A 27,741-nucleotide genomic window follows, 5' to 3' on the forward strand; every position below is an offset into this window, starting at 1 on the left:
GACATTCAGCTTATAACTGGTTTGAGTCCCAATTTTAAGTGCTTGGAAAAGACTTTTTACCCACATTCTCGTAACATGCTTGTGTGTAAAATGAGTATCTAGCAGGAAACAGCATTATCGCTGTAGATAAAAAATAAAATTATTATAGCACCTTACAGGCCACATGAATCTCTTATGATCCAAATAGCTGTTAGATTGAGAATGCTTGTAAAGCTCTTGGAGCACATTCAATGGATAATGAACTATAAGAAAGTTCGCAATGTTGAAAAATATTTTTTTTTTTTAAAGAAACATTGGATATTTATAAGAAAAAAGATTATGGTAACAACATCTACAAATCTACCTCTTCTGCTGGACATCAAAGAGGGTAACTGTGTCTGTTTCCTTCAGCAAGAGGCAGCCTGTGCCGGCATAGAAAATATCCTCACAGTTTGGAGCCTGGACTTTCTTGGTAATCTCATTCTTCAGATTCTTGATGATGATCTTAAAATATATAAGAATAATAAACAAGGTTTTAATTTTGAAAAATATGTCAAAATCAAAATTAAAACATGTTTTTAAATTAAAATTATAATAAAATAAAATGCAATATAATATAAAGACAATCCATTCATGTTAAATAGACGTAACTCACAAAATGGAACTATGTGGTTGTGAATTGAGTGATGAAAATGAATTCGTCAAAAATATGACACCATTTGAATCTAATTGTCTTAAATGCTGAAACTGTAATTTCGTATCTCTTATCGTTTTAACTGTAAATTCAATTTGCTGTTTACAGTCCACCGCAAACATAATACTAGACTGAGAGTGACGGATAAATTAGAACGTGTAAAGAAAGCGTTGCTTAAAGAATTCTGTATAACTGAAGGCTTTTAGAACAATAAATAAATAACACTGTACCACATGTTAATAATTTAGTTTTGTTTTAAATATAAAAAGCAGAGTAAAAGAAGACCAATAATGACATAGAAATAAATATTTAAAAAAAAATTTTTAATCAACTATCTTACGGAGTGTGTTCTGTCCAACACGGCAAATCTGTTCCTGGCAACCCATACAGCAGTCAAACCTGAGGATCGCTTGCTCTCCGGGGCTGAAAAATAATAAAAATGTGCTATCAATAAAAGTACTTGACAGTTCCATACCATTTTCTTTCGGGTTTTTTTGAGAACTTTACTAAATATCCATAGTGATTAATATGATTCATTTATCATTTTGAAGTCACAGCAACATGTAAGATTAGACAATAATGTATCATAATAATTTTAACATCATCTCAGTCCAAACTTCTAAAAGTTATCACCTCAAAATCCACTTTTAGTAAAAAAGCCTTTTCATCCATTGCTCCATGCCGATGGAACGTACTCAGTCCTCGCACAAAGTCCAGTGAAAATTTATCATCTTTCAGGAAATGTCTGAAGACTGAGTTGTTCCGTAAGGCTCATTTTTTAATGAAATAGATCTGCTTAGATTTTGTTTCTGTATTTATGCTCATTATGTAGTGTCGTGAGATTTTATTGATTATTTGAAAATGTAAAGCGCCAAAGAGCACGATTAACACAGATGCTTAGGCGCTATATAAATTCATTATTCATTATTATTACATGACAATTAAAACAACAATAAATACATCGTTAAAATATTTGAGAAATCGACAGCAACTTTTTAAAAATTATTTTCTTGACTAAAAGTGAGAGAGGGAGGTGTACTGAGAGGTCTAGCAAGCATAAAAGAGTATTTGGACACCCACCATCTGGGTTTTGAGAATCGGAATCCTTAGGTACGACGTACAAATCATAGGTACTGTTCTCTACATTGCTGGTTTTCTGTGGATAAAAGAAAGAGTGAAATATGGTGGAATGTTACAATGTATACAAATAAATTAAAGGAAATATTATTACTCATTATAATTGTGAGATAATGAGAGCAAAAACACCAAAATATTTCACTACTGACAGGTAATTAAGATAGTATGGAAATAAATCTTTAAAGAAATCAAACTGTCAAAACTTAGCAACTTCTAAGAGTTAAGCAAACAGATGTGGTATTCATGTTTCAAATCAAGTTACAAAATTAAAAAAGCATGTGAAATACTTGCTCATCATTATATAAACGTTAATAACATTGTGTGATTTTTTAAAATAATAATATTGTACCATCGGTAAAATCATAATAAAATTTGATGAAATACGTACGGTGCACAAGAGAACGGCATTCTCAGCAGGATTGTAGGACATGGAGTAAATGGGAGTGCGACTTCCTCTGAAAACCAATGGATAAAGTGGAGGTGAATCATAAAGTCTTTAGTCTTTTATGTATTTCTATGTTGCTAGCATTTTCAATATTGATTATGTATCTGTCTGTATCTAGTAGCTGGTAAAGCGCCTAGAGCTCATATTGCATGAGATGTTGGTGCTATATAAGTGTGCAGTATTATTACTATTATTATTCCAAATCTGAGAGAGCATTTATTGTCTTCAAAATAGATATTACTGTCATCAACTAAAGCAACAATATTTGTGAACAGACAACAACATTGTCATAAATCACAAACAAGGTAATAATTAAAGCTTTTTCCGATAGAACAAAAAATTGAATGACATAAATTTTACAAAAATACCTTTTTCTCTTTTATTAAGAGGGTAGCAAACAATTGTCATATCTATAAAGTTTGCAGAAATTTACCCTGATGAACAATATGGCTTATCAAAGGATATCTCCATTCTTTTTAAAATTTTCTTCCTAATAAAAGTAAAAATAGGGCCTACCATAGTTTAATGAATGCGTAGATTAATTCATACTTATTTAGGGTGAGGGGGGTGGAGAATTGCGTGACGATGAGGAATTGTAAATATAAAAAACTTCTATCTTGCAAATTTCATTACAAACTTTGTTAAGCTTGTCATTCCATATTTTAAATGGTTCAGAACATCACACACACACACACACACACACACACACACACATATCTGGAGCTAATCTAATCCTTCTTTATGCCTGAATATTATCTTGTCCTGTCTGTCCACCCAACAGTGATTAGCAAACAGCGTAGAATATAATATATTAGTGATGGACTAGCACCCTATTCAAGGATAGGAGGGGATTGTGACTGTCAAGTTCATGTTACAGAAATCAATCTAAACTCCTGCTCAGGAGACTGCGTGACAGTGTGTATTGTCCCCTATGGACACACTTCTGGTCTTATAGGCTTTGATTTTGTCCTCATTCCAGTTCCACTTATAAGGGGTAAACCGGATGTCTTTGCGGAGAGCAGTGACTTATAAGCGACTATTTCAAGACAACAATCATTGGGAGCGTGAAGAATAAAAACCAAGCCCTCACCCTCTGAGCTGCATGACTGCCACATCCTTTGACGTGGTAAAGTCCAACTTCCTCAAATATTTCTCCTTCACATAGTAAAGTATATTGTTATGCACAGCAAAGGCTGGACGTTCTCTCTCCAGCTTGAAGATGATCATACCACTGTCATGGCCTGAATTGTGAGGAAAACAATAAACAGTAATTCACAGCCTTTGATTAAACAAAATAAAACTTTACATTTACCAAATATTTTTATTAAAAAAAAAAAAAACACTCCAACCTTAACCTATGAAATCAAAATATTAAAATCTTCACAATTCTTTTAATTTAAATTAAAGTGTTTTTCTTAAAAGCCTCGATTCAAAATTATATTTTGTTTTGTTTTGGTGGTTAAACTGTTATTAGCATTGCCACTTGGTTACAATTCTTTTTAACAAAAGACTGAATACTTTTAAAATAACATCATCAACGGTAAAACAGTTTCATATTTAAGACAATATTTATTAGCCTCACAGTGATTTATTGAAGCTATAATGACTCCAAAGGAGGGATAGTTGTTTATTGCTCAAAACATGCCAATCCAACTCTATTTCCTTCCCAACATCGTTCCTCTAATTAGACTAGACTCTCTTTGAATTTGTGCGACTATGCGGTTTTGTTGTATAACGCTCGCTTTTGGATCGGAAGGTTCTGGGTTCGAGTCTCGCTCAATGCATAGTCGAGTCCTTGGAAAAGATTCTTTAGTCACATTCTCTCACCGCACTTAGGGGTAAACTGAGTAACTGGCCATTAACACAATGTCTCTGTCCAAATTTTAAAAAATTGTATATCGCCTAACAGACGTCATGTCTCGTTCTATGTGTTACGTGTTGCTGTTGGTCAGGGACCCATTGTAAAGCACTTTGAGCATGTTCAGTGGATATTGTGCTATATAAAAGCTCAATTTTTTTTTTTAATGTTTTCTTCCCCCATCCATTATTCAAAATTTTGTCCCATGTCAATTTGACTTTTAAGAAGGAGCATTAACGCTTATTGAAAAAGACCCAGGGTGAACTAATTAATTCAATTGATTGTGTTTGTCACTCTCCATGTTTCAGAGCTGTATAAAAGACGACAGATATGACAATTGTATTGACTATCTTGATCCTGACATAAACTCACCTGCAGCAAACAGGTTGAGGGTAGGATGGGCTGCCATTACCCAGAATCTGTCGTGTTCTCTTCTGAAGGTTTGAACCCCAGTTCTGTCGAAAGGATTAGAGTAAATACAATTAACAATCAAATCAATTTTTTAAATCGTACTTTTAAAGGGTAAAACTTTTCATTAGGGCAGAACCATTTTATACATTTTTTTCTTTAGAAATTGAGTATTTGGGACAACTGGAATGAACAAAGCTCATTAAAAAGGAGAAGATGGCACTGGTTGGGGCAATGTCCGTGGCAGAGCTGACGAAATACTGATAAGGAAGGCTTTGCAATGGACACCCCAAGGAAAGAGGAAGCTAGGTCGTCCCAAGGAGACTTGGAGACGTACTGTAGACACGGACCTAAAGCAGAGAGGTCTGGCCCTCGAGATGGCCCCAAGAATAGCTGCTGACAGGACCAGGTGGAGATCCCTTGCATCGCCTCAAGCGCCAGCAGGCCGGGAGAGGATTGAGTGAGTAAATGAACAAAGAGAGAGACATGGAATGCATAAAGAAAATTGGATTCACATCAAACCAGAAGTGAAACATTACATGGGTCAATTATGACCGTAAGCATTTTCCAAAAGACAAATACCATATCCCAAGGGTAGCAAGCAAGTGCTAGTATATATTTTGCATTCTGAAATAATTAAATCAGCCCTAGCCCATGAAAATGTGTACAATAGAGTGAGAGCCAAAATGAGTCCGATTTTGAAAAAATCTGTACAATGCTTCGAAAAATATAATTAGCACTAATTTGAAAATGGGCAATTAGATCATAAAAGCAATATTATTCTTGATAAATTAAATTAATGAAGAAACTTACTCTTTATAGACGATATAAATAGCATCCGCTTCCAGAATCCACTTATAAATCTGATATGACCCACCCAGATAATACTATATTGAACTCCCTATATGAACGTCCATGGCAATATACAAATAAAAGTGTTCAAATACACTAGAAGAGTATGATGGTTAAAAATTCTAAAATAATGAAAATTTAATAATACATATACTCCTGAGCAAAATGTGTACTATGAGCAAAAATGCGTAAGAATGTGCATTTTTTTACATGAGATTGGCACCACTGAGCAAGTAATACTACTAGTATACATTTTGCATTCTGAAATTATTAAATCAGCTCTCATGGACCCGGAGACTATAAATGAGCAATATTTCTGTGAAACAACATAAATATAACCAAAATAAATTGGCATTTTTTCTCTCTTATGTCTCCTCACACATACATTCTCCAGATAATCACCTTTTGCTCATGTCCCAGACACGGATACTCTTGTCCTCTGAATTAGACAAGATGAGTTCTTGCCTCGGATGGAAGAGACAGCAGGATACGTTGTTGTAATGACCACGGCATGTGTCCACTTCCCAGGCTTTGGATTCTGGGTAGAATCAAACAAATCAGATGGAAAATTATAATAAAAGTTAAAAACTATTTTAACTCTCTGCTTACCAGCAATTTTCAGGATTTTCCCAAAAAACTTCACACCCAACTAACACCAAAATAGATTTTTTATCACTCAGACACAATTACAGAAAGTTCTTGCGATACATAATTTCTTTAGTAAAACATTATCTACAACACACTGTTCATTTTCTTTAAAGTTTAAGATGTACAAAAGAAATCTGAAAAAGAAAAATGTTGGTTGTATCGTAACGAATGTGACGATTTTCCTAAAGTTGGTAAGGAGAAAGTTAATGACCAATCTTGCAATGGTAGAGAGTGTTCAAAATCACACATCCCTCTCTGAGAGCTTGACATACAAAATCTAATTCAGACACAATAGAATTCTTTATAGTTTGGTAATCTAAGAGAACGGTCATAAGACTGTATTCAATTTTTTTCTAAGAGATTCTAGGAGATTATCTAGTCTAGAAATTAAAAATTAAAAAAAGGTATGGGACATTTTTTCTGGAATGACCAAATCTTTAGCAACAAAATACAAATATGATCCTAAATCATTTCGGTCATTGTAGTGGATAAGCACTCTAAACAAAAAATGTAGTGGATAAGCACTCTAAACAAAAAAAATAAAATTTCCCTTTACAAAAATGGTATATGATCCTAAATCATTTCGGTCATTGTAGTGGATAAGCACTCTAAACAAAAAAAATAAAATTTCCCTTTACAAAAATGGTATATGATCCTAAATCATTTCGGTCATTGTAGTGGATAAGCACTCTAAACAAAAAAAATAAAATTTCCCTTTACAAAAATGGTATATGATCCTAAATCATTTCGGTCATTGTAGTGGATAAGCACTCTAAACAAAAAAAAAATAAAATTTCCCTTTACAAAAATGGTGAAATTTTTTTTTTCTTAACAAGCCTATTTTAAGTCGACAGACTTACAAATATATTTACACATAGATTACAATTTTTTGTGTGACTGTTTTGACAGGGAAAGTTTGCGGATACTTTACCCCAAAAAAAACACAATCAACAGTTCAAACCTTACCATTCATCCTCCACATCTTGACCTGTCTGTCGTCAGCTCCTGAAACAATCAGTGGCAAGGTTGGATGGAAGGAAGCCCAGTTGACCCCTCTGTCGTGACCTTCCAGGACATGCTTCACGATGGCGTCTGATGTCCCAAACAAATCTGTCTGACCCGGGCTCCTCAATCTATCCTCAAGACCAGCAGGGCCAGGAGCCACATTTTTCTTTCTCAGTCCTGCAAAAGAGAGGAAAATATTATATCACACCATAAAACTAATGACCCGTTTATCAAAACACAATAAGACCAACTAACTTTAAATCAAAATGAGCTTTTATACAGCACAATATCCACTAAACGTGCTCAAAGCACTTTACAAGGGGTCCCTGACCAACAGCAACATTTAACATGTAGGACGGGTATGACGTCTGTTAGGCGATATTAATTTTTTTTTCTTTCCGACAATGTTAACAGCCAGGTACTCATTATACACCTAAGTATTGTGAGAGAATGTGAGTAAAGAGCCTTGTCCAAGGACTCAGCTATGCTGACAGAATTGACAAAATACTATTTGAACCTCAAGCAAAAGAGTAAAAAAATCTGCAAACTATGAATAACAACAATTACAATGTCAAAATTCTTGCAGCTATGTGGTCTTGTCGTATGACACTCACTTTGGGATCGGAAGATCCTGGGTTCAAGCCCCGTTCAGCGCATAGTTGAGTCCTTGGAAAAGACTCTTTACTCACATTCTCTCACCGTACTCAGGGGTAAAATGAGTACCTGACCGTTAAGAGCACTGTCTATGTCGGAAAAAAATTTGTAATATCGCCCAACAGGCATCGCGTCTCGTTCTACATGTCATGTGTTGCTGTTGATCAGGGACCCTTCGTAAAATGCTTTGAGCATGTTTAGTGGATATTCTGCTACATAAAAGCTCAAGTTCTTTTTTTTTTTAATATTGATCGACTAACCTGAGATGTCCCAGACTCGCACAGTTTGGTCAAGGGATGCAGACACAACTAGATCCTCAGACGGGTGGAATTGAGCACACATTACATAGTGACTGTGACCTGTCAACACACTGGAGAGTTAAAAAAACAAAAAAGTTATAGAGTGGACACTCAACATAATAGCACAAATCACAAAGCAATAAGCAATAAATTTTTTAAAAGCTTGAAAAATTGCGAGAACGTGCCGTTTATTTCATTGAGTATGGCTTTAAAGTATCAAATGGAATACCATTACAGTATTGCATAGTAGGTACTTGTTATTGCATGTGAGAGTAAATAATACTCAAAAAATAAAAGTGGACAGGTTTTATTAAACTAAATTGATAAAGAAAGTGCAGATTTTTTTTTTTTAAGTTCTGGCTTGCGTCAGACCATCACAACTAGAGAAGCAGGAGGAAATGGCCAATTGAAAAAAAGCCTGAAAAGTTGCATCTCTACACAAAGTTGAAAAGAAAAAAAACCTTTGAAGTAAAATCTCAAACATTTCTCTACACAACTATGAACAGAGCATTGAGAAAGGTCAGTTTGCTTCTTCTCTAACCCGTTGGTTAGTTAAATCTACTTTGCCATACTTCAGTATCTTATCTTAATTATTACAGACTACAGAACCAGACAGGGTCCCGTTAGCTCAGTTACAAGGCACTCGCTTCAGACACAAAGGGACCGAGATCGACCCTGAGTGCAGATTTTTTTCAATCCCCCTGTCCACCCAGCAGTGTTTGGGTAGCTGGGTCTTATAGATCTGATGGAAAGTACTTTGCATACTAGTATCCTAACCAAAGGGTAGCAAGCAATTGCTATTGTCAGTTTCACACTATAGACACCGTGATAAACTCCGGCTCCATGGGCCTATATGGCTCTGAAGGACAGAACTAGAGATAAACAACAAAACCACAGGCCTTATGGGTTGGAAAGTCTACTCTGTCATTGATAACACATTCCATACCTGATACAGTTTCTTGATTGCCAATTCCATATCCTGATGGTCTGATCATCGGAAGAGCTCAAAATCCAAGGGTACTCCTGTACAAAGTAAAAAATTAACAGGAAAAAAAAATTTTTAAATATTAATACATAAATATCTTACTTCTCATCTCTAATGTAAATGGTGCTGCTCGAAGCTCGAAGAAATAATCAATAACAATGTGAAAATGAATGTAAGATTCAATTTAATATATGAAAACAGATAATATGGATGTTTCGGGTTTCCCCTTTATCAACAAAACAGGATGAATGAAACATTACAGACATTTGTCTGTAATGTTTCATTCATCCTGTTTTGTTGATAAAGGGGAAACCCGAAATGTCCATTTTATGTTTTCGTATATTAAATTGAAGCTTACATTCAATTTCACATTGTTATTTACTTCTCTTCTTTACAAAGTTGAAAAACATGATACAGAGCCAAGAAAATGTTAAAGAATACAGAGATGCCAATTCAGAAGGCATACATTTACTGAACTTTTACATAACAAGCGCACTGACTGACCTCTTATGGGCGCTGAACACCAGTAAAAAGACCTTTTGTACTTACTTTTTCTATCAGTTAATTGGAAAATATACTAAGGCTTTATAACACATTGAATTCCGTAAATATACGGAAAAATTGGCAACCTTGAGAATAGGGAAGATAAGTATCCACCACAAACACCAATTTATATGTGAAAAATGTAGAGTAAAAGGACAACAATGTGGGCAGTGGAGTACAGTGACATGCTCTTCACCTCAGAACTGGAAGATAGGAGGTTTATATCAAACTTACCACGCTGTGACCTGTTGTGAGTCAAACCACAACTTTGAAAGAGTAAACAACCAAAACAAAAACATTGCCTACTTTTATAAAATTGTTTTTAAAAACAAAATTTATAAATATTGACACTCACATGATGAAAAAACGTAGTTCTGATGTAATCCAAATGGCCCAGAAGAGTGAAGAGATTACGACGCTGTTTGTAATTCCAAACCTAAGAAAAAGATAAATAACAAAAAAATTGAAACTGAATGCACAAATAATTATAATTAGCTAGAGGATAAATAAGATGAAATGTTACAAAGTTTGATCCAATGCATATTCTGTACAACAAAAATATTTTTAAAATAAATTTTTAATGAATTCAACTAGTATATCTCTGATCACTTTGTTAAAACCGCTGCTCAATTTCAACGTTGAAAACTAAGTCAGAAACACTTCACTTCGATCACTTTTGAAATTCCGACAAACACGACAACAAAGAGATTGCGATTAAAAGATAAAAACTGTGAAAATAATGAACAAAGATCGATGAACTAAAATTTTTCAAAATTAATATATAACAAAATGCTTTTCCAAACAGAAATCTCATATTTCCAGACATCATTTGTTGTTGACTGAGAAAGTTTTTGAGCTTGAAACGTCACTTATTACATATTTTGTTCTTTTACAAGCTGCTACATTCATCTTTGTTCATTATGCTTGATTTTAATATGCCAAACAGTACCTTGATTTTATAATCATCTCCACCTGAGACAAACAGGGGCTGTTGTTGATGAAAATTGATTCCACGGACAGGCCCTGAACCAAGAAATAAATCCATTTCATAAATTAGTTGTTTCTTTATAAGGCAGAAAACACAAGAAGGCCCAAAATGGGGGTCTCCTTTTGAAATAAACTTATTTCTATGAAAAAATCCAAATTCACTTATTTTTTTTTTTGTGTTTTGTGTTGATTTATGGTTAAGGAACCTGTGTGAGCAGTTTGAAAAAAAAATATTTTGTTGTTATTAAGATATTGTTTGTTGAAGTGTTTTTTTATGGGTTTTGGCGACAACAAACGTTTTCATTTCAGCCACGGTAGTTTCGGAAAACTGCGTTAAAGAAACATGAAATCAACTCAGAAATTCTTTGAATGGCCATATTTTGTGAAATAAAACATTAAAAAATCGGAGAATGAGTTTCATTTTTAAAAATAATTATGATTTCATGCTTAAAATAAAGAAAAACGGCCGTTTTCGAAAACACAAAGTTTTGGGGACTTCGTAATTCTTCCATAGCGAGGCTCTTACTTCCTGTAAAATATGAGTCAAAACATCCGGTGTCTACATCGTTTTTCCATAGCTGCAGTTTTTGTTTACGGCCCTAAAACGTTATCCGATAACTTCGACCAGTGAAAATTGGTAAGTTGACTATTTTTATTATAATTTTAAGTATTTTAGTATAATCATTGTGAAATTCGAAGGATTTGTGTTAGTTTTAATGCCCGTTTTTCTGTGTGTCGCTCTTCCATAGCAGTTTTTCCATAGCAGAATCAAGCTGGCTTCGATTGTTTTGATTCTGATAATTCCATTTCTAACCCCTGAAAGTCGATAATCGACTTATTTTATTGTAAATATATGATGAATAACAAGATAGAAACCCACAACTACGCAGGATGATGTTATTTTGGCTTGAAATGCCTTGATTTAATGTGCGATACGGCAAAGTTTGGAAAACTGCTATGCCACAGAATAGCGAAACCAATATGGCGGCTGATTCACGATAATGGCATGACCCATAAGAAATCAACTAAATTTAGATTAAATTTATGAAAATGATAAATAGACGTTATTTTTATCAAATTTGAATAGAATTATGTTCCCTTTCATTTAATTTGATTCCCACCATTTTTCTTTCTTGTATGATTCAGATAACATCAGTAAAATTTCTCTAATTAGTTGTACATTTATTTCAGCTACTTTTCTTCATATAAATATTTCGATGATTATATGTTATTAGACTCATTATTAATATTATTTGCTAATTTGTATATTTTTCTTTGGGCAGGTTCTTTTATTATTTCATATTGCATTACACTTCTTAACATATGAGATATAAACACAACTTTCTATTTGACTTTAATGTAATACCAGAACCATATTTACTTATCTTTCCCAGATCAGACTGTCCAGTGGTGAAGGTGGGGGAGTACCTCAAAATAACATGCGAGATAAACAAGCTCACAAGGACTTTTTTTGCTGTTGTAAGAAGTTTTTCATACCTTTAATGCAATATTTTGTAATATTTATAACTCATTTTCATGTTTTCTGAAGTTGCAGGTGGTAAGTAAGCTGTTGTTTGACTTTGAAATTTGAATTTTTTTTTTATGATAAGAATATACCTATCATCTTGTTTCTTGTAATTTTTCCACAGGTTTCAACCCCACCAGAACCTTCTTCTGATGCTCCATTCGTGCGATTCATGCGGAAGGGCCCTGGCAAGAGTTATGTGTTTGGTGATGTTCCAGATGAAAGCTTCATCAGTCAGGGCCCTCCGGACAACTACCGCTGGACGAAAGTGCCCTCGGAGCAAGTTACGATTGATAACAGGGGGCACTATTTTTTAAAATTATAATTGATTGTATATATTAACCTTTATTTGTATTTGCTGTATATATTAGATTTATTGATTATTTATAACATTTCAAAGAATTTTATACTTTAAAATAAAAAAAACATGAAAACTTCAAATTTTTCAGACTCGTGTCCTTTTGTATTTTTTTTTTTTTACATTAAAAAAAAAAATATGGCATGAATCCTGCTATTATTTTGAGAAAAATGCATGGGCTGCTTAGTTATGCTGTTTTAAGATGATTTCAAATGCCTGGGGGCAGGTTTGCATTGAAATTTTGGTGATCCTGAGAATTACCAGAAATTTTCAAAAAAACGGAAGAGTTGTCTTTCTTTGACAATTTCTCTTCATGTAAGAGGCCTGCTGCTCTCAAAAGCTATTTTTTTCTGGATCTGCAATGATTAACCTTTCATTTGATACCAAATATGATGTGTTTGGAGTATTTTGAAAATTGGTCAAAATGGGCCCCAAAATGAAAACCCTCTGAGACCCTTTGTGTTTTCCGCCATAAACATTTTTATATAAATGATTCTCATTTAAACAACAATGCCGTTTTAGTAATCACAAAATAAATAATAGTAATAATAATAATAAAAATAATAGTAATAATAATAATAACATTAATAAATAAGCTAAATGAACTTAGTAGTGGCAATGAGTAATAATAATGGTAATACCTAACTGTACAATGTTAATAAGCACTGGAAAGACGGTGTAGTCTGTTGTAGTAATATGATGATGTCCATAAATTGTGACATGATAAATATTGTAAAAAAGGTTTCCTGTTTCAATTAACATATTATCTTTATCTACTTGAATAGAGAAAAGCAATATATATTCAACAATTTTTAAAACTTTAACTTTAGTTAAACTTTAACCCTTACTCAACTCTCGTTTCCCAATAAATTACAAAAATATACATACTAGGGAGTTTAATAGAAATTCTAAATGTACCTCACACACTTGAAACCAATGTCATATGAAAGAGCTGGCAACACAGATTACAAAACAGTTTGAATTTTGTTTGTATCTTGATTAGAAATGTAGTTACGGCAGTTCAAAGTCTGAAATTTCAGACCGATTTTTACCCCAAAATTACCATTGCAAAGTTGTGACCGAAATCGCGTGATGTTAATAAAAAATGGTTAAAACAGTCAATATGGAGTTCTTATCATATATTGTATACCAAAATGTTCGTCTTATCGAGGACAATGCATTTACATTTATAAAGAGGAAGATAAACATTTCAAATTAACACATTATTACATAATATGACGCAAATGTTACATAATCAAAAACTCGGCTAGACGTAAGAAACAATTTGCTCTATCACTTTTGGATTTATCCCCAATATCTCACTGAAACAATTGCAAATAATCCCCTCTTCTAATTAATACATAGAGAATAAAAAAGGGTTTGAGAGTATTTAAATAAATGAAAAGATATAAACATGTTGTGTAATGACATAATGAGTTTATATTTACCTATGGCAATTTAATTGCATATAAATAAAATGGTAGATTGAAAAAGTTCAAATAAATTGAAACAGATTCCCTATTATACCTAATTAGAAGGAAAGTTCTGGCTTTTAATACTTTAAAAAATTCTGCTGAACCACTTTGGGTTTATTGCTATTACATCATTTGAACTGACAATTAATATAATTTTATCCCCCCCACCCCCTCCCCCCTTCTCTCTCAATGTATGGGGGTGTCAAAACTAATAGAACTTCTTACCATAATAATTATTAAGGCTAAGGCCTTTAGAATATGGATACAAATGATAAACATATCTAAACATATGGGAAAGAAACTTGATAGCAAAGTAAAATTTAATTAAATTAAAGCAATTGGTATGTTTAAAATATCGATATTATTAATATCGGATTTCACAAAGAGAAGAAATATACGAACTTTTAAAACAAAAACTATAAAATGCCTATAAATAAAGTTGGAAAGTATGTATTCAAAATAAAAACATAGCAAATAATAGTACTGAAAATATTATGGACTAAATTTAACATAATACATAACTAAATTTAAAATATCGATATGAATATCGATATCGTCCGGCAGCCATGATGAGAAGATAATGTAAACAAGGCATTTCGGCGCAGAGTTAAAAAGTGTCTGCGCATCGATATAGAGCCCTGAAATTTGGCATGAATAAAGTTTAGATGTTATTCTAAAAACAAGCGTTTAAATTTTAAAAACACACGCGGTAAATAAAAAAATAAATGCATTTGAAAATTGCCAAATTTTAACTTCATATAACTTCTGGAATTATAAATGGATTTTTCCTTAATTGGCACCATTTAAAAGGAAATTGAAAGACGAAAATAATGATATCAAAATATCTGCGATATTCCTCTTTACAACGAAGTTATGCATCTTTAATTGAACCCCCCAAAACGCGAACGGCAATTTTCGGTCACAACTTTCCTATGGGCGAGTTGGGTCAAAATTTGACTGCCACTGCTGCTGCTTACTAAACTGCCTATACATACCATCATGCTCATCAAACTTGTCTATCAAAGTACACATACGGTAATCCCAAAGCTGAATGGTGCCATTATGTAAGGATGCTAACACCCAGGGACGTTTGGGATGAAAAGACAGGCCTGAAAAAAATGAAGGATCGAAAAATGAATACAAATGGGAATGGGATACAAATACAAGTTACCCAGAACCGTCTTTATCAAATTAAATTATTTTTACTATGACATATCTATAGGATGACATATTTTTCATAAGAAACCCATTCACATCATTCTTCTTAAATTGAATGATCTTAATAAGGGACAAGTTTGTCATTAATTGTGAAATTTTTCCAAAGTCCGGAGTGAGTCAGAGAGAATAATAACAAAATAATAATAAAATCTGGAATCAACGCCAGGGGGTGGATTAATGAAAGATGTAGCAACAACCAACAGTTTACATTACCTTTGACACGCGCGGCCTTCGTTTCGAATTTAGTCAACATGTTGACATCAAATTACAAAAGACCCTTCAAACAATTTAGTATTTTAAAAACCGGTTACTTCCAAAATCTGGTTTTGTTTGCTTCCACCGTGTCGGCTTTTGCAGAAGCTCAACAACACGTCACTTGACCCGGAAATGATATTGTTAATCTGTTAACTTCTAAATTTCTGACTTAATCTCGTTATAAATAACGAAACTTATTTCTCAAAAATAAACTTGATATACACAAGTTACATAGGAATTTAAATTTTCTTCAGATTAGGATGATTATAAGGAATCAAATTGTATATATTAAGTGATATTTGCTAAGAAAATGGGTACCAATCTATGATTGTTTTGTTTTATGATAAGTGTCATCACGCTTTTTATAATTTCAGGAAAAAGAACCCAAGTGGAAGGGAGATCACTCTGCGATTCGGAAGGCAAAACAAACTGGAAGGTCAAGTTTGATTCGATAAATTTACCTGGTAGAAATATGCCGTACAAAAACGAGGATTACTTACCAAGTAATGAGGAATTGACCGTTCCTGAACTAGAAATTACTTCATCGGTCTTCAGAACAGCTGCCCACCATCTCGGGAAGTACTGTGACAATGTATCAAAGGTTAGTTTTACGATTGCTTTCTTTACGATTTAGCAATTGAATTGACATAGAATATTCATTCACATGATCATGTTCCTGAGTTGTGACTGCTGCTGCTCTTAGTGAAGTGTTTACTACAGACTGCGCTACTGTAGTGTTGGTGTTAGAGAGAAGTCTGAAAATGCCAACCCCTCGTTTATCCCTGGATACCTCTGTATAGAGCTCTTAGACTTGGTGTAGTCTCCTTCGCTCCTCCTCATTAATTAATCTCCTCATCTAGAGAGCTGAGCCGGTGTTACCAATACTTAGCTTCTATAACCAGGACAAATCATTCGTTTGGACAGAAAAATAAATAAAAACTTACCGCTTACCGTCAAAAGCAGTTTAGATTTGAAGCTACATTTGTTTTCTATCAAAAAACATTCGGTACTAGACAATCCTTGATGAATTTCAAAAGTTGTGTTTGAAATTATATCCTAAATATTTTCATGATTCATTCCTCGCGAAATCGTGTTTTTTTTTCGTCTGTCCAATGGTTGGTGCCCCCTAGTGCCAAGTGCCCTGCCGCCTGCCGCCTGCCGCGCAAAACAAAGGTTTTTAAAAAAGTTTATTGAGAAAAAGATACGGAAAAAAGTGTCCCTAGATAGGTATGCAATTTGGTGCATTAGTGCAGTAAAAATTGGTGCGCAAAATTAGTTCGTAGCGGATGCGAGACTGTGTGTGTGTGTGTGTATGTGTGTGTGTGTGTCTCTTTCTTTTTTTTTTTTTTCGGGAGTGCCTACGTACACGGTAACGGGGCATCTAGCCTCAGGATCTACGTACACGTAAACTGGTTTACCGTTGCAACACAAGCAATAGATGGTCCTCGCTGTCGTGACCGCGCGCGCTCGTGTGTGTGTGTGTGTGTGTGTGTGTGTTATTTTTTAAAAAATCAAAACAATTTTAACCATTAATGGCGAGATTCCATCTTACACTCCCCAAACTCCAGATCTTAGTCTTAATGTTATCATTAAAAGACAAGCTTTGCGATGTATAGTTTAATTAAAGCCCGAGTCGAAATATACTCTTACTACTGCTCTCTTGGTGGAAACGATCTATTCTGCATAAGCAATCTGGAGAAAAAAATCAGTGTCACTGTAAAAGGTTAAAATTTCACGAAGTACGCACCGTGAACACCGCTGTAACAATCCTTTGATCTACGTCATCAGGCAAACCATTGTTTCTTTCATCTTTTCCCATTCCCCCTTACTATCCCCCCCCCCCCCCATTCCCCCGCCCATCTCTCTCTCTCTCTCTCTCTCTCTCTCTCTCTCTCTCTCTCTCTCTCTCTCTCTCTCTTGTCATAGTGTTATCCCTTCCCCTTCCCATCTCATTGTAAAATGAAAACGTTCTGCTGTTTGCAGATACATGTATGATTGTTTTGTTGTTTCTCTCTCACTAGGCATTTGAAAAAAAAGCAAAAACCTGAAACAAAAACAAAACAACTTAACCTTTTAAAGGCGAATATCAATCTTACTTGGACCAAAAATAAAATCTTACCGTTTTCATCAAAAGACAAAAAACAAATTACAATTTAAAAACTTGAGCTTTTATATAGGGCAATATCCACCCAACGTGCTCAAAGCGCTTTTTATCAATATTCTTACTGCTCTTATGGTGGAAACGTTTTTTTTTCTGCGTTAAAAAATAATATAAATGACGACTATTATTTGAAAACAAAAAAATCAATGTCACGGGCAAAGGGTTAATTGCAGTACTCCTGCATCCTGTGAGACTCCTACGGCACTTGCTAATCATAAAAAAAGGAAATAGCAATCAACAATACTAAGTTGAAAAAAATGAAGAAAAAAAGGAGGAGGGGGGGGGGGGGAGCAAACCCAGTAGCAATGCAACCTTTTAGCGGCGAAATTCGATCTTTGACCTAACACCAAATCTTCTATCATCAAAAGACAAGTAACGGCAAAACTATTATAGACAATTGAAGTCCGAGTTGTGATAGTCTGACTACTCTCTTGGTGGAAACGCTGTATTCCCCGTTAACAATAATAAAGATAAAAGCAAACTACTATCTAAAAGCAAAAAATTAGCTTCGCTGTTAAGGGTTTAAGAACACCTGCAACTGCAACTGCCAGCATCCTTGAGATGTCTACATCACCAAGGTCACCAATCGACACGTCTCCCTCTCGTCGGCATGCACCCCCCCCCCCCCCCCCCCCCCTCCACTCTCACGGTGGTGGTGGCGGCGGATAAAAAAGGCCTTTTTTTCTTTTATTCAATCAACTTGACTGCTGGTGGACCCCAGGCCTCTCTACAAGTCCAAGAAATAATACTCACTTTTTCTCTTCGCCAACGAAAATATCTACCCCCTACCGGTCTAATTATTTGTAGCAGACGACAAATTTCTCAAAAAGGTCACGTGACACTGTAAAAACAACACAGGAAGTCCATGAAAGCTTATTTACGACATTTCCTTTGAACCGTGTAAACAACAAAATTTCGTTTTCATTCGACTCAACGGGTCAGATTGGCCGGTATTTTTTAACGAACTAAAGTTCTGAAAAATCAAAATGTTTCTTAGAAAGTTGAAAGATGCTAGTTTTTGAAACAGAGGTAGGTTTTTTAAAAAAATCTTTATATTTTACGTGAATGCATGCTCAAGGCGAGTTGGACGTGCAGCGGAGGTTGGTAGGCCAAAGGCGAGGCTCTCTATTAACAAAAATTGGTTATCCCCAGACGCCTGTCTGGGGATAACGAATTTTCATTATCCCCAGACGCATAATTGAAACTCCGCTCTTTTAAACAATTATCCACATTCCAGAATTTGGAATGTTTCCAAATGCACATAGAAATAAGGAAAGTTAATAAAATATCTATAAAAACATAAAATTAACCAACATTAAAATCAGTGGTTACTACATATACACAATATGCGTCGACTTCGGAGTGGGTGTCATAGCCGAATGATTTAGTCGTCTGCCCTACCTAACTTCACTTTTTTTTTTTAGATTACGTCTTCTTTTTACAGAACGTTGAAAGGGATAAATGTCCCATCCCTCCTCCCCCCACCTCTTTTTTTATTAATAAACTCTCTCTCTCTCTCTCTCTCTCTCTCTCTCTCTCTCTCTCTCTCTCTCTCTCTCTCTCTCTCTCTCCCTCTCTCTCTCTCTCTCTCTCTCTCTCCCTCTCTCTCTCTCTCTCTCTCTTGTTTTTTTTTTCTAGTTTCTAGCAATTATATTCGTCCCCACTCCGATCTCAAATAGTGTCTAAAAAGAATTAATAATTAGAAAGCAAACAAACAGAAATATTCAGAGAGCGACCAAATGGTCAGATAGAGGATTTAAAAAAAAACAATAATTGTTTTAAAAATAAAAACAATTTAAGAAATTCATGCTCAGAAACGGAACATTTACATAAAGGTTTAGCAAACAAAAAACTCTAAGGTTTAGGTCAAAATATAAAAAAAAAGAAAAAGAGAGATTTCCCTCGGAGCAGGGAATAATAATAATAATGATAATAATAATAATAATAATAATAATAATAACAATTATAATGATAATAGTAATAATAATAATAATAAGAAGAAGAAGAAGAAGAATAGTAATAGTATGATAATAAGAGTATTAATAATGAAAATAATATATTATTATTGATAATACTATAATAATGATTATGATGGTAATACAGTGGAACCTCCCGATAACGACATGCAAGGGACCGAGTTTTTATGTCGTTATCCGGAGGTGTCGTTATTTAGAGGTTTCCAAGATGGCGGACAAAGTGGGCGTGGTAAGGCCCGCGGGACCAGTTTTTAATTACATTGACAAAACAAACAAAACATTGTAGTGTATTCCTCTTAGAGGGTTCTTGTGCGTGTGTCTGGATGAGACTTTTAGGTGATCTGAACTGAGTACACTGATAGTGTGCTCATGGAATCTACATCTGTTCCCTATTTAAACCATTCCCCTTTGCCTTACTTTTTCTTATGTCATTTCAATTGTAAATCTAGAATGTTTTTTACTATCCAAGTTTCTTCCTTTTTACTGGCGCTGATATGACATAGATGTGTCACAGGCGCTGTAAAACCCTTTAAAACAAACAAAATTCCTCCTCCTCCTCCTCCCACAAAAACACTACTACTACTACTACTAGTACTACTATTACTACTACTATTATTATTATTATTATTATTATTATTATTATTATTATTACTACTACTACCTCTACTACTACTACTACTACTACTACTACTACTACTACTACTACTACTACTACTACTACTACCACTACTACTACTACTACACTTCTATCACCACATAGTATCACATTTTCCAAGATTTTGTGTTTACTTGCTTACACTTACATTTATACCTTGGTTTTTATTAATGCATATCAGCCAAGATTCGTCAAAAAAAAAAAGGCTGTGTTCTCATTGGTTCAAGCAGGAATCGTTTTTATAAACTTGAGTACTCATACTCGGTATTTTTAGTATCAGATATCTACGAAAACGGCCGAAAATCGCCAAAATGATGTCGTTATTCGGAGGTTTTATCAAAAAGTGCGTCGTTATTTGGAGGTTATTTTTACTGATCTTAAATAGATAAAAAATCGGGACCACGGGTCAATGTCGTTATCAGGAGGTTGTCGCTATTCGGAGGTGTCGTAATCGGGAGGTTCCACTATAGTAATAATAATAACAATTATTATTATTATTATTATTATTATTATTATTATTATTATTATTATTATTATTATTATTATTATTATTATTATTATTACTACTACTACCTCTACTACTACTACTTCTACTACTACTACTACTACTACTACTACTATTACTACTACTACTACTACTACCACTACTACTACTACTACACTTCTATCACCACATAGTATCACATTTTCCAAGATTTTGTGTTTACTTGCTTACACTTACATTTATACCTTGGTTTTTATTAATGCATATCAGCCAAGATTCGTCAAAAAAAAAAAGGCTGTGTTCTCATTGGTTCAAGCAGGAATCGTTTTTATAAACTTGAGTACTCATACTCAGTATTTTTAGTATCAGATATCTACGAAAACGGCCGAAAATCGCCAAAATGATGTCGTTATTCAGAGGTTTTATCAAAAAGTGCGTCGTTATTTGGAGGTTATTTTTACTGATCTTAAATAGATAAAAAATCGGGACCACGGGTCAATGTCGTTATCAGGAGGTTGTCGCTATTCGGAGGTGTCGTAATCGGGAGGTTCCACTATAGTAATAATAATAACAATTATTATTATTATTATTATTATTATTATTATTATTATTATTATTATTATTATTATTATTATTATTGTTATTATTAATATTATCATTTGACCAAAACAAAAAAACAAAAACAATAATAGATCTACAGCAAATTAAATAATGAAATAATATTATCGGAGAAATAAAAAATTCAACTGATTAAAAAACTCTTGCTCGGAACTCGGAACAAAAGTGAAAACAATGAACATCAATTGGGAAGAAAGAAAGAAAAAGTAAAAAAAAAAAAGTTTGTGTGAACTACACCATGGCCTAGGAATTCGTCCGCGCAATAAAAAATAATTCCCGGTCATCCCCAAAATTGTGGCCAGAATGAGCAAATTATAGAAACAAGAGATGATCAATAAAGTTAACAGGTAGGTAGGTAGTGAAAATTTAAATGGTTGGTGGACTATGAACAGATTTGATGATTAACAACTTTCTTCCTGGTTGAAAATAAAAAGTCGAATTGCCAGTTTGACGTTTTCAGATCAAAGTAACAAAAGAAATTTCATTGATCGACTTGCTTTAAAATAATTTTTTTAAAAGAGCTGGATTTGACATTTGATCACTATTTACTTTCATCTTGTGTTAAATATCACTTGATATATTAACTGTTTTGGGACACAACCACTCGTATTTTTTCCAGAATATTTGGTATTTTTCACGCCTAGTTTGGCATTTTGCATAAAATCTTTCTGCCCACTTGCTACATGCGTCTGGGGATAACCAATTTTCTTTATCCCCAGACACCTTTCATTATCAATTTTTATAATTGAACTTGTTTCCTAGGGTGTTGCTTATCTCCAACTCTGCTTTGAATTTATTCAAATTTTTTGCTGATACTGTGGTTTCTTGCAGTTTATTCCAGTTAGTAATGATTCGATTTGATCCCAATTCGATTTGAACACGCCTTCCCTTTAAAGATATTTTTTTTTTACAAAAACATACCTCCATGTCTTTTCTTTGCAACTGCAACATTTTAAAACTCTTCACTTCACAACTTTTGTTTTCTCTCATTCATCAATTAGGAAAGTAGTTACTCATTAACGATGAGATTTATTAACGTCTCTCTTTAATGAACGGAAAAAGTCATGATTTGTGAAAAATCTTTCCTATCTTGCTTCTGCAAAGTTCTTTCTGCATGATCTGCCTCGGACTCTGACAGTAGCACCTCCCAAGCACTGCAGTGTTGCAGGCTAGGCAGAGGGACCCAAAAAGTAAATAATTAGATTTTTTAAAATGAGTTGCTTGTGAACGGTATGCTTTACCAATTGATGCTTTTAAGAATCTCAGAAAGTGATATAACATATGGACACCTCTATTCGCAGTGGTACTGCAAATAATGATTTCCTCAATTCGCAGTAGTACTACGAATGGTAGATAGCGTTCATATTCATTACTTGCAGTACTACTGCAAATAGTAGATAACATTCATTCCAGTTGCAGTAGTAGCCTAAGAGCCTAGAGCTTTATTGTAATTGAAATTGTATAGAGGACTGAATGCAAAATGTAAATAAACTACATTACTAATTATTATTATTATTATTATTATTATTATTATTATTATTATTATTATTATTATTATGAGTTTGTTTTGGGGTTTTGTTTTGTTTTTCTTTTGGTGGAGGGGGGGGGGGGGTTCTTGTTTTTTGGGGGGGTTTTTCTTGTGTTGTTTACTCGAACATGGACCTTCCAATTTGAAGGCGAGTGTTATACCACCGGATGATTGAAACACTTGGACATATATGTGGCTCGCTGAGAAAACCCGGAAAGATGCCCAAATTTAATAAATTGATTTATGTATACAGTGGTATAGAACACATCTTTCTGATCATTTACCCCTTTAAATTTTCTTTTTATGTCTATTAGAACCTGTTATGAATTTTTTTCTAAATAAAATTTGTTGCTATGGGAAACACTTTGTCTTCGCTTTTGGCTCATATCTCGAATCAAAGCTTGCCGCATCTTCCTGGGTTTTCTCAGCCAGCCTCACAAATGTGCATTTATTTATTTGATTGTTAATTCATGTTTTTCTGCAGGAATTTATGTTGTGCCGAGCTGAGGAGCACGACCCAAGGAGGTGTTTGAATGAAGGAAAAGCCGTGACAAGATGCGGCTTTGAGTTCTTAGGGAAAGTCAAGAAGTCTTGCTATGCTGAATTCAACCAGTACATGCAGTGTATCGACCATTCTGGACCAAGCATGGAATTTAAAAAGTGAGCCATTCATTAAGATTTAAGTTTGTAAAATCAATTTGACCTCAGACCCGTCTCTCAACTCGGTTTCAATGATGAACGTAGACTTTAATTCAGACTTGCAAACCAGTATGGCATGGCTTTTTTTTTATAAGATTTTTTTCAAAATATGCAAATGGATTGATGATGCAGACCGGCCTACTACGACTACCAAGAACTATTCGCAGAATTACGAAACTTTGGCTCCAATTTCAGATTGGTGCTGAATCTGGTATTAAGTAAAGATGAACTTGATTTTTTTTTAAGTTTAGATAAATATAAATAAATAAATAAATAAATAAGGTGTTATATCAAACTGATCTGAAATACAGTTGATGCCAAAACTCCGGTTTCACCGGAAAAAATCCGGTCTGGAGCAAAAAATTCTGTGTTACGGGCAACTTCCGTCAAATTCCGGTGAGGTTAAATTGTTCCAAGGATACCCCCCTCCCTTTCCAGTCACTACTACTACAACCACCACCACCACATCATCATCATCACTACTACAACCATCACTGCCACTACTACTACAACGAACACCACATCATCATCACTACCACTACAACTATAGCCACCACCACCACATCATCATTACCACTACAGCAACAACCGTCACCACCGTATCATCATCACTACCACTACTTCTACAACAACAACCGCCATCACATCATCACTACTACTGCTACAACTCCCACCACATCATCATCACTACCACTACTACCAGGGTTCCGGCGGCCTCCTTATAAATTTAAGGACTTCTTGACAACTCCTTGATTATGATATTGCTGAGAGAAACTCCTTGAAAACTCCTTGAAATTCATTTTATTAGAAAACTCCTTGAAAATTCCTCCTCCTCCTCCTTATCGTCATCATCTCTCTTTCTCTCTCTCTCGCTCTCTCTCTCTCTCTCTCTCTCTCTCTCTCTCTCTCTCTCTCTCTCTTTCTTTCTTTCTTTCTTTCTTTCTTTCTCACTCTCTCTCTCCCTCTTCACACAAACACACACATGCACAAACACAAACACACAAATCAATAAATTGCTCTCACTGGATTGATTTTCATGTTCACCTTCCTGTACTTGCCAATAATAGCTCATCACAAATTCTTTGACCTCAAACTTTAGCCTCGTTAGGTTTTTCAAAATCATGTTTCTCTAATTAGCACTTCATGCACTTTGAGCACTCTCTCTCTCTCTCTCTCTCTCTCTCTCTCTCTCTCTCTCTCTCTCTCTCTCTCTCTCTCTCTCAATCGCACACACACACACACACACACACACACTCTACAACCACCACCACCACATCTTCATCACGACCACTATTACTACAACCACCACCACCACCACTGCATCATCACTACCACTACTACTACAACCATCTCCACCACATCATCATCAATACCACTACTACTACAACCACCACCACCACATCATCATTACTACTACAGCCACCACCGCTACATCATCACTACTCTACTACCACCACCACCACATCATCATCATCACTACCACTACTACTACAACAGCCATTATCACATCGTCATCATCACTACTACTACTACTACTACTACTACTACTACTACTACTACTACTACTACTACTACTACAACACTACTACTACTACTACTACTACTACTACTACTACTACTACTACTACTACTACTACTACGACTACTACTACTACTACTACTACTACTACTAATAATAATAATAATAATAATAATAATAATAATAATAATAATAATAATAATACAACCACCAACACCACGTCATCCTCACTACCACCGTTACTACAATCACTACCATTAGGTTTTGGAGCTTTACTTCATTTGAAATAAGGAAACTTTGGAGTTGTATTTGGCAATATGTTTATATATCATAATATAGTTCTAATCAGTTATCTATTTATATCTATACAATATTTAAACACAATACCAAATACCATCCCAATTCCCTTTTTCTGTGTGCGAAAATTCCTCTTTCAGCATTGAATTCCTTCGAGCGGTGTCTGAAATTCCTGTGAGCCAAATTGAAAGTTGGCGTCTCTGTGAAATCAGATTGTTTAGCCTCTCACTTTACTAGAAACAGCATTAATTTTTTCCTCAATAAAATAAATAGATTTAAGTCAAGGCTCAAATTTTTGGTAACAGAATCCAATAAAGCCTTTTTTTTTAAAAATTTTTGTAAATTCTATATAATTGTGAGTAGTAAAAAAAAAAATTTTCCTTCAGAGCCATTTGGCCCATGGAGCCGGAGTTTATCCCTGATTCTATAGCATGAAACAGACATTAGCAAATGCATGCTCTCCTTTAGATAGGACATGAGTCTATCACAATTAAATGTACTTCTCGCCAAATCTAACCTACCCGGCTAACCATTCACTGCTGGCTGGACAGTGGAGTTCGAAAAAAATCTCGAATGCATGCTCTCCTTTAGATAGGACATGAGTCTATCACAATTAAATGTACTTCTCGCCAAATCTAACCTACCCGGCTACCCATTCACTGCTGGCTGGACAGTGGAGTTCGAAAAAAATCTCGAATGCATGCTCTCCTTTAGATAGGACATGAGTCTATCACAATTAAATGTACTTCTCGCCAAATCTAACCTACCCGGCTAACCATTCACTGCTGGCTGGACAGTGGAGTTCGAAAAAAATCTAGACCGTCCTCAGGATCAATCTCAGCCCCTTTGCGTGTGAAGCAAGTGCTCTACCAAATGAGCTATCAGGACCCCCTATTTGTGAGCCTCACCTGTTTTTTGGTAGAACTCACAATAATCAGTGCTGATGGTTTTCCTCAGATCCGTGGGGATCCGCAATTTTGGAGTCAAAAGAGGAATTTTCCTCCTTTTAAAAAAATGACATTTACCCCCCAACCCCCAATCAATGTATTGACAAGGAGAGTTGATGGATGGTTGAACATGCACGGGCAGTTTCCCACTCTTCTGAAGTTATCTAGAGTATCAACGATAATTTATCATCTCAATTACTCTAAACATGGGGGTTAATGCACGAAAAATTGGACTTTTTGGCAATTGTTCAAAATGTTCATCCATTTTCACATTTTGTCTCTGAAGATCTTAACCTTGCAGTAAGTTTTATATAATAATAATAATAATAGTAATAGTAATAATAATAATAATAATAATAGTAATAGTAATATTAATAATAGTAGTAATAATAATGATAACATATTTTCTAATATCAAATCATGTTCCTTTTCCTCCAGCTGTCGCAAAACCCAAAAGACGTACGACAATTGCATCAAGGACAAACTGGACCAGGAGCGTCCAGAACTGGGCTACTTTGCCAAAGTGAGACTCCACGAGACATCCCGTCCCAGACACGTCCCCAAGCCTCACATCCTCCCAGAACGGGTTCCGGACCCTCCAGATTTCAACAAGGAGCCCTCCACCAAATATGGACCCGCTATCTTTTCCTAGCTCCGTTTTAACTATAAAGGGTGTGATTTCGTTTTCATTGTCTGTTTTGGTTTGGTGTCACCGTTGCTTCTTGTGTCTGTGTAATGAAGAGGATAGTATCGTGGTATTGGGAATTATAGATAAGTTTTATGGGTTTTTTTTTTGTGTTTTTTTTTTTTGCGATGTTTATTATAGTTGGATGGTTTAGGATTTGACCGGAGTTATGAGTTATTGTGTCTCTGTATTAGTATTATGAAATTGATGTGATGTGGTGTGGAAATTTTTTGGTTTGTATGTCGTTACAGATAGAATTAGTCACTTAAGTTTTTAAATTTTAGTTTGATTGAGAAAGGGTGTCGGTGAATAGAATGGTTTTGAACTTTAAAATGAAGTGTGTTCTTTTGAATGAAAATATAATGTAAATTGTGAATAAATATGTAGGTATAAAATTGTTTATGGATTAAAGTTGGTCATAAAATACCAATAAAGGAACCTTTACGTACTGTATGGTGTTTCTTTCTTCTGGAAAATTCCTTACAACTGTTTTTGCTATTCAATAGAGTTGGATGGTAATGAATATTATTCCACCCCTCCCATTAGAAAACTATAATTTCTTAAGATTGAGCTTTTGTATAGCGCAATATCCACTAAATGTGCTCAAAGCGCTTTACAAGGGGTCCCTGGCCAACAGCAACATTTAACATTAGGACGGGACATGACGCCTGTTAGGCGCTGTTACAATTTTTTGGACTGAGACAACGCTGTTAACCAGGTACTCATTTTACACCTGAGTATGGTGAGAGAATGTGAGTTAAGAGCCTTCTCCAAGGACTCAGCTATGCGCCGAGCGAGGCTCGAACCCAGGACCTTCCGATCCGAAAGCCAGTGTCATAACACTAGA

The 27,741-nt window shown here is 34.7% G+C and overlaps 2 protein-coding genes across 2 annotated transcripts in view; one reads left to right on the forward strand and one right to left on the reverse strand.

The window, feature by feature from the left end:
- The window catches only part of LOC144957866 (coatomer subunit alpha-like), a 42,858-nt gene extending 27,184 nt beyond the window's left edge, over positions 1–15,674 (reverse strand). Inside the window, exons 1-14 of the mRNA XM_078889356.1 lie at positions 15,284–15,674; positions 14,848–14,961; positions 10,457–10,530; positions 9,863–9,943; positions 8,926–9,002; positions 7,941–8,050; positions 6,988–7,203; positions 5,776–5,911; positions 4,486–4,568; positions 3,346–3,496; positions 2,199–2,265; positions 1,754–1,829; positions 1,014–1,096; positions 344–483 (exon numbers count right to left, since the gene is read on the reverse strand). Coding sequence (XP_078745482.1) covers positions 344–483; positions 1,014–1,096; positions 1,754–1,829; positions 2,199–2,265; positions 3,346–3,496; positions 4,486–4,568; positions 5,776–5,911; positions 6,988–7,203; positions 7,941–8,050; positions 8,926–9,002; positions 9,863–9,943; positions 10,457–10,530; positions 14,848–14,961; positions 15,284–15,323 — 1,448 coding nt within the window. The 5' untranslated portion in view covers positions 15,324–15,674. The remainder of the gene's footprint in view (positions 1–343; positions 484–1,013; positions 1,097–1,753; positions 1,830–2,198; positions 2,266–3,345; positions 3,497–4,485; positions 4,569–5,775; positions 5,912–6,987; positions 7,204–7,940; positions 8,051–8,925; positions 9,003–9,862; positions 9,944–10,456; positions 10,531–14,847; positions 14,962–15,283) is intronic.
- Positions 15,675–15,712: 38 nt separating this feature from the next.
- Positions 15,713–27,342, forward strand: LOC144957867 (NADH dehydrogenase [ubiquinone] 1 alpha subcomplex subunit 8-like). Its single transcript, XM_078889357.1, has 3 exons — positions 15,713–15,926; positions 23,232–23,407; positions 26,648–27,342. Exons 1-3 carry the CDS (start codon positions 15,798–15,800, stop codon positions 26,859–26,861), a joined length of 519 nt encoding a protein of 172 aa, XP_078745483.1. The 5' UTR covers positions 15,713–15,797; the 3' UTR covers positions 26,862–27,342.
- Positions 27,343–27,741: the final 399 nt, after the last annotated feature.

The sequence above is a fragment of the Berghia stephanieae genome, chromosome 12 (assembly GCF_034508935.2).
Source record: "Berghia stephanieae isolate SIO BIC M18660-M18661 chromosome 12, UCSD_Bste_1.3, whole genome shotgun sequence".
Lineage (NCBI taxonomy): Eukaryota > Metazoa > Mollusca > Gastropoda > Nudibranchia > Aeolidiidae > Berghia > Berghia stephanieae.

Bases quoted from the DNA above. Each gene is read 5' to 3' on its own strand.
- LOC144957867 (XM_078889357.1), top strand. From the start codon at position 15,798: ATGCCGTACAAAAACGAGGATTACTTACCAAGTAATGAGGAATTGACC. The intron at 15,927-23,231 runs GTTAGTTTTACG...GTTTTTCTGCAG, and splicing joins ACTGTGACAATGTATCAAAG to GAATTTATGTTGTGCCGAGC. The intron at 23,408-26,647 runs GTGAGCCATTCA...CTTTTCCTCCAG, and splicing joins CCAAGCATGGAATTTAAAAA to CTGTCGCAAAACCCAAAAGA.